This window comes from Lipotes vexillifer, unplaced genomic scaffold, assembly GCF_000442215.2.
Source record: "Lipotes vexillifer unplaced genomic scaffold, Lipotes_vexillifer_v1.1 scaffold384, whole genome shotgun sequence".
Taxonomy (NCBI): domain Eukaryota; kingdom Metazoa; phylum Chordata; class Mammalia; order Artiodactyla; family Lipotidae; genus Lipotes; species Lipotes vexillifer.
Genome location: NW_006793498.1, coordinates 1,701,051 through 1,712,833, shown reverse-complemented (window position 1 = coordinate 1,712,833; position 11,783 = coordinate 1,701,051). Strand labels below are relative to the sequence as shown.

Genomic DNA, 11,783 nt, shown 5'->3' with positions numbered 1-11,783 from the left:
AGTTCAGAATGACGTGTGCATGTTCACCTCTGCACAGTTTTATATGATTTGCATTTTACTAATTTGTATTTTATATTGACAGGATCTTAGTATCAATTGGTGAATCATTTGGGGTGAGTATTTTTCCTGTGAAATATAATAGTATGCACTATAATAAAAGAAATCGAGAATTTCTATAATTGAATTTACAAATGCTATTATTCAAGCACCTCATTCAGGCATATTGCATAGAATTTAGAAGATGTATCAGATTTATTTTCAAATCAGATTTAATTTTAAATTGTATTCATAATTGGTGAATTTCAAAATTGTTTTCTAAACATTTCTTTGAGATTGTGTGTATACATTCATGTCTATACATACAAATATATGCATTATATAATCTCAGAGGAATGTTTTAAAAAACAGCTTTGAAATTCACTAATTTGAAATAAGATACTCCAAAATGTAATCACTGTGTCCAGATGTCACCAGCCAGTCCTTACCCACTGGTCTCCTTCTATACATATACACACTTTTGCTTTTCTTCCTCTCCAAATTCTAGGATATTCTTTCCCTGTTACATTGATAAGGAATTGGTTACATGCCCCAGTGTAAGTGACAGAGTCTGTGATGGTCTTTGTTCCAGAGGAATGCAGGGGAAAGCTTAGCTTTGAAATGGTTATTCTAGTCTGGGAACCCACTACTCTAGCTGGCCTTTCATTACCATCACTAATTCAGCAGTCCTGTATTCAGTATGCATTACTATTAATGTTTCATACCACCCACCCCTCTGCCTATATTTGTTATTTATTGCTGTGTAACAAATCACCCCCAAACTTAGTAACTTAAACCTTTTTTCATCTTAGTTTCTGTGGGTCAGTACACAGGCATGGCTTAGGATCCAGGGTCTCTCCAGACAAGGCTGCAGTCAGTGTGTCACCTGGAGCTGCAGTTATCTCCAGGCTCACCTGGAGGACGACCTCTCACAGACTCATTCATATGGCTGTTGGCTGATCCTCGATGGCTGCTGGTCCAAGCCATCAGTTCCTTGACACGTGGGCTTCTCCGTAGGGTGACAGGCTACTCACAACATAGCAGCTTGCTTCTCCCAGAGCAAGGACTCCAAGAGAGGGAGGCAGGGAAGGAGGGAGATAAACAAGCGAAATGGAAGTCAGTCTTGTTGTAATCTTGGAAGTTCCATCACTTTTGCCACATTATTTTGTCAGGAGCAAGACACCACCAGGTCCAACCCACACTCAAGGAGATGAGGATTAGTGAGAGTCATTCTAGCATCTGCCTGCTGCACTGCCCCAAATGAAATAACTAGAGAACCATAAATGTTTGTATACTAAAAGACCAAATGTTAAAATGTTTGTTACAAATAGTAAATGCTGTGACATTTAGCTCAACATAGGCTGCAGCTGTCAGGCTTCACAAAGGGGATATGGACCACATAAATAGGATTGGATCTGGATAAGTATAGAGTAGTGGTCTTCAAACTTTTTTGCTTGCCATAGCCTCTAAAAGAATTGAGAAAATGTTATATGTACTTCCATATTTTAAAGCTGATAACTGAAAATCTTATAAATTTAATAGGTGCCCAGAATTTTGTTTCTATCATATTGTACATGTGCTCTAAATATATTTTCCATCAAAATCTGGTTTTGCATTCAATTTTTTTGAAACTTAGTTCATTTAATTTTTGGAAAATAAAGCATAATTAGCAAAGCTAATCCTTACTGTCAAATCAGTCAAATCACATTTAATTTCTATCAGAAAGTCTGACTTCATTCTTGAGTTCAAATAAGTGTGTTAATACACATCACTGAGATTATCACCTCACTCTGGTTCTGAAATAGATAGACAAGACATAGAGTTTTTCCATGTGTTTGTCCTTTGGATAAAATAAGGTATTGTGCCCCCTTTGGTATTTCTTACCAAAGCTTTCTTTGCTGTGAAAGGATTCTCCCTCAGGAGATAAATATCTCAGATCATCTCTAGTAATACTTGGATGGACTCAAATGCTTAAGTTTTTTTGATATTTAATATTTTATTTTAAAACTTTTAGAGTTAGGATATCAACAAATACTGCTACATCAATAATGGCTTCAAATATATAGTATGACTTGTCAACATGATACCCATAAAGTGAGCCCAAAATTATTATTAACTAAACATTGCTTATTAATTTCCTGTGACATTCTTTCTGTTTATACCGTGCTCTAAAAAGAAAAAAAAAATCTGTCAAAAATGAGGTTCCAGGAAGCTGTTCCACCTTTGCATGCTTCTGAGAAGTAGCCCTGGTTTTGTGAGTGAGCAGCTTCTGAAAGCGAGGACCTGGACTTTTGGAGTAGTCTTCAGAGTTGTTGGGAAGACACAGGAGGGTTTGAAAATAGCAGGTATTTAATTGGGGCAGAGTTAGGTACAGTTAGTCTGATTTTAACATTTTTCATATCTCTTATTTGGTCCATAAAAGCAGAAAATTAAAATGCAGATATTACCTCTGCCAGATTTTTGACCCACCTCAAACCTACAATTAGGGGTTGCTAACTGCAAAGTGGTGGCATTTAATGATTTAAAATAAAGAATTCCATAATTTGCAGACTTCTGAGAAGTTCCAGAAAATAAATCAAATGGTGTGTAACAGCGACCGTGTGCTCAAAAGAAGTGCTGAAGGAAGCAACCCTCCTAAACCACTGAAAAAACTGCGCTTTGACATTGAAGGATCGGATGAAGCAGATGGAAGGTAGGAGCCGTGTTAGAATGTTTTTCAGGAGCTGAGCTGGTCATTGGGAGAACCCAGACTGCCAGCCCTACTCCCAACTTACACCAGTCCTTCTCATGCCAATTTTATTTGGAAATTATGAGGATTGCTCAAAATAGTAGGTGTGACTGCATCCCAAAGTTAAAAGCACCATGTAAATATACTGAAATTCACTGAAAATATCAGATGTTAAAAATCTGGTCATTTTTTTCACAAAGCTATTGATAAAATTTTGTTAGTTTTGATTAACATTAAATTTTAAAATGCTTACTCTTGAAAAATGCTACTGTGTTTCATAAGAACCACTGAAAAAATATCTAGGATCATAAATTTGTGACATTTATATTTTAGATGTTCGATTTATAAACCTTTGAAATTAAAATCTCACTAAAATAGGAGCATAAAAAGTCATTGAAAACATAGTTATTGGAAATCTGAGGTTTTCATTTATACATATACATATGAAATATTTTGCATTTTTTAAATCTGCAGTAAACATCTCCCAGGGGAGTCCAAATTTCAACAGAAACTGGCAGAAATGAGTAAGTACTTATCATTAAACCTTATGTAAATGAACAGTCATTTACATTGCAGAAAGCCTTTTCACATTATAAAAGAATAAATTTATAGAATCTCTTCAATTAGTGACTTGCTTATGCGTTCAAGATCTAATTCGGTCAAGCATGTGTTATTTACTAGCCTTTATGGATTAGATGTGTGATGCAAAGTGAAGGTCATCTTCATCCTTCCTAAAATCTGTGCGGAAAGACCAAGAAGTGAAACCAAATCTTCAACACGAATGGCTGTGGTTAGAAAATATTTTAGGATAGCAGAACTGTAATGAGGTACTCTTTATTTAAGAGTATTGGATGTAGGCAAGAATGTTATAAACTTAGCATATATAAACATCATCACCCTTATTTAAAGAAGAATCTTTTATTCTGCTATTACTGAACTTTCCTAATTTGCAAGTTTTAGAACTTATTTTAAACAAAGTTTTTCATTACTGGAAATCAGAATTTTGATAAAGAACACAAGAGCATTTTCCAAGTTATACAGAGTGACGTAAGTTTGGAATGTTAAGGCAAATGGAATTCTCTCCTAAGCTACTCTGACACTATGAAAGATTAACCCAAGTATAGTAGATGGGAAGCACATTAAGAAAAAGATCCGTGTGCACTAACTGCTACTGCGTTGTCTTAGAGAGGTAGCCATGAGGGTGAGTGTGACATTTCCTGATAATCTGGTGCCAGACCCATTAACAGGAAACAGAGCTGGGTCTTGGAAAGAAGACAAATATTTAGGAGATAATAAGAATTAAAACTGTCATTCCTAGGTCATAGGACATATCAGTAAGAACAGTACCAATTAAAATGTGACTTTTTAAAAAGGGGCCTTCTCTCAATATGTCTCTGTAGATACTAACTTTGAAATATAAAGTGTTTTTAAAAATACTTTTGATTTTTTAAACCATATTTCTATGTGTATTATTTTGAAGAGTACTATTGAAACTAAATTAAATTTTGTGGTTATAAATGGATGTCTTTTTGGATTTTACATCAACTAATATACTCCTGTTTTAACTTTTAAATAGTTGTAGCTTTTCCCCCCAGTACATGAAAATAGACATGAAGCTTATAACCAAAATCAGACCTTAAAAACATGTGGAAGCATTTTGGAACCCACAAATATGCATTTCAAAAGGAGCAGAAAGCTGTAAAAACGTGTATATTTTCTTATAGAAGAGCTCAGTTGCTGTAGTCAGTACATTTCGCAGTGACACACTTAGCTATGACCAGGAATTCCCCTGCCAGGCTGAAGTTCAGGGCCTCTGTGCAGCTGAAAATTCAGGAGAGGTAGCAGGAGTTTTAACCCATAAGGATAAGGAATTCTCCAGGTTGCTCTTCAGCTTCCCTCGAAAAACTGTATTCAGAAGATCATTACACAGTGATAGATTGCTTGGAGCCGAAGGGCCAGAAGGGGAGACGTAGAGTCACTCCTTTCTTTACCAAGTGTGAGTGTTCTTTGTGCTTCTTTATGAAGAGCCTTTGCCCACCTCTAAAATCAAGTTAAGATTTTTTAAATTATTTAAGAGAAGCATTCTGTTATTGTGTTGTAATTAATAATGTATTTTTTAAATGTCCACGTCCAAATTAAATGAGCTGTGAGCTGATGTGTTTGCAGTACTTGCAGCGTGTCTCCAAACACAAGGGAATTCCTGGCTTTATGAAGAATAACACTCACTTCAGCAGACCAGCCCAGAATTCTGTTTTGCTCAGGTGCCAAACTTAACCGTATCATCTCTAGAACAGTGGTCTACAAAGTTGGGCACGCTTGGGTGTGTGTAAGACCACCTTTTGGGGGTACATAAAGAGATTATTAGAATATTTGTCTTTATCTCATCTATTTTAATGTTTGGGGGGTGTGTCTTATAATTTAGACACATATACATACATACATACATACATACATACATACATTTAGTGGTACATGCTTGGAAAAAAATTTGCTGATGGGGATGTATGATTTAAAAAACGAAACCACTGCTTTTGCGAGGACCTGGGCTCCATCAGTTTGGCGTAAGCATAACGTGTGTGGCAGCCCTTTACCAGCTTACCCAGCACCGTCAGTGCTATTAACATTTCTTCATCCTTGTTTTAGCATCTACTCGAACACGAATGCAAAAGCAGAAAATGAATGATAGCACGGATACCTCAAACAGGGAAGAAAAGTGAGGACCTCACGACCTTGTTGGGCACCCTGTACATCTCCAGCTTCATTGTCTCCCACAGATCTGACTGTAGAACTCTCCCAGGTTCTGTTTACAGCCACATTTGATACATACCTTCAGCTCTTTTTGTGGATAGCACAGTTGAGTATTTGTGCAGGGGATTCCTAAGCCACTTGCAACATTGTAGTCACTAGAACATGCATTGTTATTGTACAAGATTGAAAATCCTGTGCCAGTCCTGCCACTTAAAAAGCTGTAACAGATGTTTCCGTCTCCAAAATACAGTAAGTCCCCTACATACGAACCTTCAAGATACGAACTTTCAAAGATGCGAACAATTGAATCCAGCAAGGAACCAGAACCTGTGCCATTAATGTCAGGCGTGAGTGAAATTGCAGCTTGCCCTCCGTCTTCTACTGCTGACTATCCCTCAGCTCTACCATCTCCCACCTCCTCTCCCTCCTCCAGTCAGTAACTATTCTTGCCTCTTCAGGCGATGCCAGCCCCTGTGTGCCAGCTGTTGTACTGTACTACTGTACTTTTCAAGGTACTGTACTGTAAGATTAAAAATGTTTTCTTTATTTTTTGTGTTTGTTTGTTTTTTATGTATTATTTGTGTGAAAAGTATCATAAAGCTATTACAGTACAGTACTATATAGCCGATTGTGTTAGTTGGGTACCTAGGCTAACTTCGCTGGACTTACAAACAAATTGGTCTTATGAAGCACGCTCTGAATGGAACTCGTTCGTATGTAGGGGTTTTACTTATAATTGCTCTGCTTTACAAATGGTGGCAGGATCCCCTGGGAGTGACAGTCCTCACAACCTGTGCCTATCTGAGTACTTTGTCTTCTCTTGTGGCATGTATGTGATGTTTGCTCTTATTTTTATTAATTTATATTTATTTTTTTAACTTAACATGAACACCCTTAGAAAATGCGTCTTGTCTTCCAAATGCAATTTGGCTGACTGCCCCCATTCGCCCAGATGATCCTGAGCTCTTGTGCTAAAACATATATTAGAAACTAGGGAAAAATTACTAATTTTTACACATTAGATTTTAGTTTACTCATGGAAACTAAATGGATGTACTGTGTGTTTGTTTTATAAATATTAGTTTTTAAATACAAACAGAAAGCAAAGTATAAACATATGAGATACTGTCATACTACTGATACAGATTTCATACCTCAGGACTTGTAAAATTTTATTGATTCTTTTCTTCATCCAACTCATGTTTTAAAATAAAGTTATTAATAGTACTCTTGGTTTTTATACCATTAGGATCACTGAATTCATGAAGTACCCATCTAGTGCTTGGAAAATAAAGTGTTCAGCTAGAGCTTTGCTGCAGAGGACCCTAATACAGTATATCCCAAGTGCACTTTCTAACGTTTCTGGGTCCTGAAGCATCAAGATACAAAATAATTTTACTCCACAAACAGACTGTTAACTATAGGAGCCTTAATTTTTTTCTTAGAGAGTTATATAATTACATCTCAGCAATTACTCTGCCCTCCTGAATGCGGGAAGAGGGTGTGTTTGTTCTGGAATGGTACATGTCTTCCATGTATCTTTTGAACTAGCAGTTGTCCTTTTTTTTTTCTTAATTCAGCATGGTCTAACACTGGCATTTTCAAAGCCGCATCATTTCTCATCCAAAATGCAGGTAACAAAAGGTCTTTGGGTTAAGCATTAATGTTTCTCTCTGATTTTGTGCAAAAGCTTCAATTTAAAACAGCTGCATTAGAAAAGAGGCGCCCCCCCCAACACCTAAAGGTGTATTTAAATATCTTGTGTGATTAACTTATTTAGAGATGGTATAATTTAAAATAGGTGGTATTTAAGGTAGCATCTACTAGCTTTTAGGAAAATTACTTTGTCTAAACTCAGAGTTCTTTTTAAAAAGAAACCTGGTCTTATTTGTTAGAAAACAAAACTTTATTTTGTGCTCAGTTAAGTTGCAAACTTATTTTTTTGACAGTTATCTTGAAAACAAAGGCACTAGAAAGCTTTATCTCATTTCCTCATTCATTTTTGCATGAATATCAAACAAATCAGTTAGTTTTTAGGTCAAGGGCTTACTACATTTCTGAGTCTTTTGCTAATAAGTTCATGTTAGAATTAGTGTCAGAACTTAAGGAACTTCAGAGATCATGTATTGAGATTTCTTAAATAAGGCTTCAGATATTGCTTTATTGCTTTTTGTATTGGTTAAAACTGTACATTTAAAATCTCTGTTGCTATTTTCTACAATTAACAATAGTTTGTCTATTTTTAAATAAATTAGTTGTTAAGAGTCTTAATGGTCTGATGTGGTCTTTGTATTAAGTGCACTAACGTTCTCTTCGGTATCTGAATTCTCTCCTAGTATCTCATCTGTTCTTAGCCTTTAAGAATGGGCTTTATATGCTGATGAATCCCAGATTTATTTCTCAAGCCTGACCTCTTCAGGGAGGTCAGAGCTCTCACAGCCAACAGAACCGTTGATTCCTACCCCTCCTCCCCACCCAGCTTCTCAAAATCAAACAAAAACACCCTTTTCTACCCTAGTCTTTTCCCATGTTACTAAACACTTAACTTGCTCAAGATAAAATCCTGAGTCTTCTATTAGCTGTTGTCTGAACCACTGTTAGACTTCTAACTGGTCTCCACTTCCCTCTCTTTCCTCTTTACCTTTCTACTCCTTAAAGACCCCTTTAAAATATAAATTGATTCACTTTGCTCCTCTCCTTGAAGTATTCAGACTCCTGATCGCGGCCTGGGAAGCGGCCCCTACCTTCCTCTCCGTCCTGTTCTCAGGCTACTTTCTCCCTGCTCACTGTGCTTTACCCCCACTGGCCTTCTTTTCTTATGACGCCAAGCCCATCCCTACCTCAGGCTTTTATATTTGCTGTTCCTTCTGTCCAGGGTGCTCCTCCCGCAGGATTTTGCTTAGCTGGTTTCCTCTTGTCTTTCAGGGCTCAGCTCAGTGGCCTTCCTTGACACCCAAGCTAAAATCCCTCCTCTGTACTGTGCCACTCTCCTTCAGAAGTGTAACAGCATTCATCACCGTCAGAAACTGCCTTACTCGGGTTGCCTATTGCCTGTTTACCCACCCCGCCATCAACCTGGCTGGCCTTACCTACTACTATAGTTCTAGCATCTAGAAGAAGCCCGTATGTGGGGTGGGGGGGGGGGGGGGAGGTATGTTTTCTGTACGTTTTCCAAGTATGTAGAAACGATATTCTCTTTCTCTTTGAAAATGCCATGTACTGAGTACCTACTGTATTTTAGGCACATTCTAAATGTAAGTGATACAACAACAAATAAATAAAATTAAGATTCCCCCTGTCTGTGGAACTTACATTCTAATTCTAGTTTCGGGAAAAGAGAGCAAACGAATAAATAAACGAGGAATATAGTATATGTGATTGTATTAAGTTCTGTGGAGAAAGACGTGCGGGGGCGGGGAGAGCAGGGAGTACCGGTAGGGAGAGGTTTTAACACTTAAAGGAGAGTGGTCAGGGCAAGACTTGCCAAGGTGCCATTTGAGCCAAGTGTTGCAGAGGGTGAGGGAGTGAGCCAGGCACCAGAGGGGGTAGAACAGAACACAGAGAGGAAAAGCCAGTGCTCAGAGGTGTGTGTGTGTCGGGTGTGTCTGAGGAAACATAAGATGTCATAGTACGACGGAGAGTTTTAAGAAGAGGAGTCGGGGCAGGGGGGCAAGTATCTCTTTTCATCTAACACAGAGTTTATAAAGGCCTTTCCTTCCAAGCATCCTTCACATATATATATGTCTGCAGTCCTTTATCTGCAGTTCTGAAATCCAAAAAGCTTTCAAAACCAAGTGGTTCTGTGTGTTTGGTGCCAAAAGTCATATGGCATCAAAAACATATCTAAACTGGCATAGAGCTATTGAAAGGCTTTATCCCACTTAGTGGGAATATTCTTGTTTCACCATTAATGCATTGATTTGGGGGATCTAACCTAGGTCCTGCTTAGGTATCACGTATTATGTAATATATGTACCATATGATCATACTAAACTCCAAAAAAAATTAAGAAACCCATCTGGTACCAAGGGATAATCTTGAGTTGAAGTAATATGATTTCTCAAAAACAGGTGGACAGTAAAAGTCCCTCCTTCTGGAACAGCAACATGTTTGTCTCTGAAGGAAGAAAGGCAAATAAAGAAGTTCCAGCAGGAAAAGCAGCAAGTATACCTCAGTGGACTGTATTTATGTTGGATGCGGATCTTCCATGAAATGCAGTCTCTTAGGTCAGGGAAAAATCAAGCAGCCTTTATAACATTAAAAATTTTTAGTCTGGATGATAGAAAACTGATCACTTCTGGAGATTAATTTAGTATTCCAGTAATTAAAGCTCTTTATAATGAAAGGGACAAGTTCAAATTCAGTATTTACTTTATTCATTACAGTTTTCGGGTACAAATGGTGGGCGGCGGGGAGTATCAGTTCTATTACCGTCCGGATGATTTCCTAGAAACTTGCCTGTAGAAGCCTATTTTTGTTCCTCATTTTGGGGCCAGACAGCGTACATGGCATTGGCAAGGATTTATTCAGTAGAATTTTCCTTTGGACTAAATAAATGTTTTACAGGACAACCTGAAACCTTGCCTCTAGACATAGCAAATTTCCACAAGTATGGGGTCTTAAACAGAAATACAGTAACACTGTATAATGTCTGAAAGGAATTAAAACAACTCTTTTAATAAGAAGCTGGAATAGTCATCTATTCTTAGAAATACTTTTTGGTGTCCATTATCTTGGAACTATACTTACACTCTAGTATCGACGTATGATGACAATTTACTATGAAAGTTAAATTTATTCCACAGACCGACATCAGTTACTTTCTAAACAGAAAATGTTATGATTTTAACTGAATTTAGTGAGAGAAAGTCATTATGGTTTATGTTTTTATGCTTTGGCAAAGACTGAATTAAAAATGACAGTACGGTATGGTTTTTCCTTTCTTGTTACAGTTCTCCCAAGCTGTTTGTTGTGATAATAGCACAGGGAGGACTCATAAGATAGATAAGACTATGTAGTTTGTAATTGCCTCTTTTTCATTATCACTGGTCAAGAATTCTGCGTCTAACACTCACCAGGTTATGGTCTAGAATGACTGGCAGTTTCTTCAGGTCTCAGATGAAAACATTTAACCCTTTTTAAAAAGCACTGAATGGTATCTTCACAAACCACTCTCAGCAGATGAGGATGCTACTTTATTCCTGTAAAATCTAAACCTCTCTCTGTGTTAAGTTTGGGTGAAATTATATTGGAAGCACTAAAACATTGTTCTTGTGTGAGCAGAGAGGAAACAAAACTTAAGGGTGGAAAATGTAAGATGAACTTAACGGATCCATCGACTTCTGATGTAGTGTCATTATGAAAATGGCACTTCCCTCTCACATATCCCTGGGTAAACTTAGGGTTTCTGAGCTCTACAAACACTCATCTGTTAGAAAGAAATGAAGGAAATAAAGTGATATTATCCTTCATATAGGAGCACTGATGGCCAGCCTATCCTCAAAGACCAGAGAGAAAGCATGTTTTTTCAGAGAGATGTAACCACGGAACTCATCTATCATCTCCAACTGGTTCAAAATCAGCCCTTCCTTATTGTTTGGCATCCCAGGTCTTAAGAGCTAAACCAGTGATTCTCATCCTTGGCTAAACATCAAAATTACCTGTGGAGCTTCGTAAACATACTGAGTTAGAATCCTTGAATCTATATTTTGTAAAAGTTTCATAGATTATTCTGTTGTGCCCAGAGATAAGCAGCACGGAGATAAAGAGCAGTGCAACCTACACCTAACAAGCTTAGAGGAAATCTAGATAAAACTCCACCCACCCCTTCTTACTAACGTGTACTCTGGCAGGGCAGTGACCCACTGGGGAGTCTCGTGGAGGGTAATCCATTTTTCATCCCTAAATAAACTTACCTGTTCCCTTTGGGGGGTCCAGTACTTCCATGAAATGAGTTCATAAAAGAAAAAGGCATTGAGGAACTTAAGAAGACCCTGTCAGAAAAGGGCAAGAAAGAGGAAGAGGAGGTTTGGGAAGACTGTAAAATATAAAGGCTTTTTGGTCAGTGACAGCGAGCACAGTGGGCTGAGGAGAACGAGTCGGAAGTGAAGCCTGTGGACGTCTGACTGTGAGAACTGATGGCGACTGGTAATACCCAGGCCTCAGTGTTTCTTTGCTGGAGAGAACAGCTAACCTACCGAAACATACAGACAAATGGTGTAAGGCTGTAACATCTTACGGAAAAAAACCAGAACGAACTTTTTGGCCAAAC

At 37.8% G+C, this 11,783-nt stretch overlaps 1 protein-coding gene across 2 annotated transcripts in view; it reads left to right on the top strand.

Moving 5' to 3' along the window:
• RB1 (RB transcriptional corepressor 1) overlaps positions 1 to 5,612 on the top strand; it is a 134,239-nt gene extending 128,627 nt beyond the window's left edge. The window contains exons 25-28 of one of the 2 annotated variants that reach the window (XM_007466438.1): positions 83 to 113; positions 2,586 to 2,728; positions 3,239 to 3,288; positions 5,408 to 5,612. In XM_007466438.1, coding sequence (XP_007466500.1) covers positions 83 to 113; positions 2,586 to 2,728; positions 3,239 to 3,288; positions 5,408 to 5,481 — 298 coding nt within the window. In that variant the 3' untranslated portion in view covers positions 5,482 to 5,612. The remainder of the gene's footprint in view (positions 1 to 82; positions 114 to 2,585; positions 2,729 to 3,238; positions 3,289 to 5,407) is intronic. The other variant, XM_007466437.1, reaches the window with a different exon arrangement.
• The last annotated feature ends 6,171 nt before the right edge of the window (positions 5,613 to 11,783 follow it).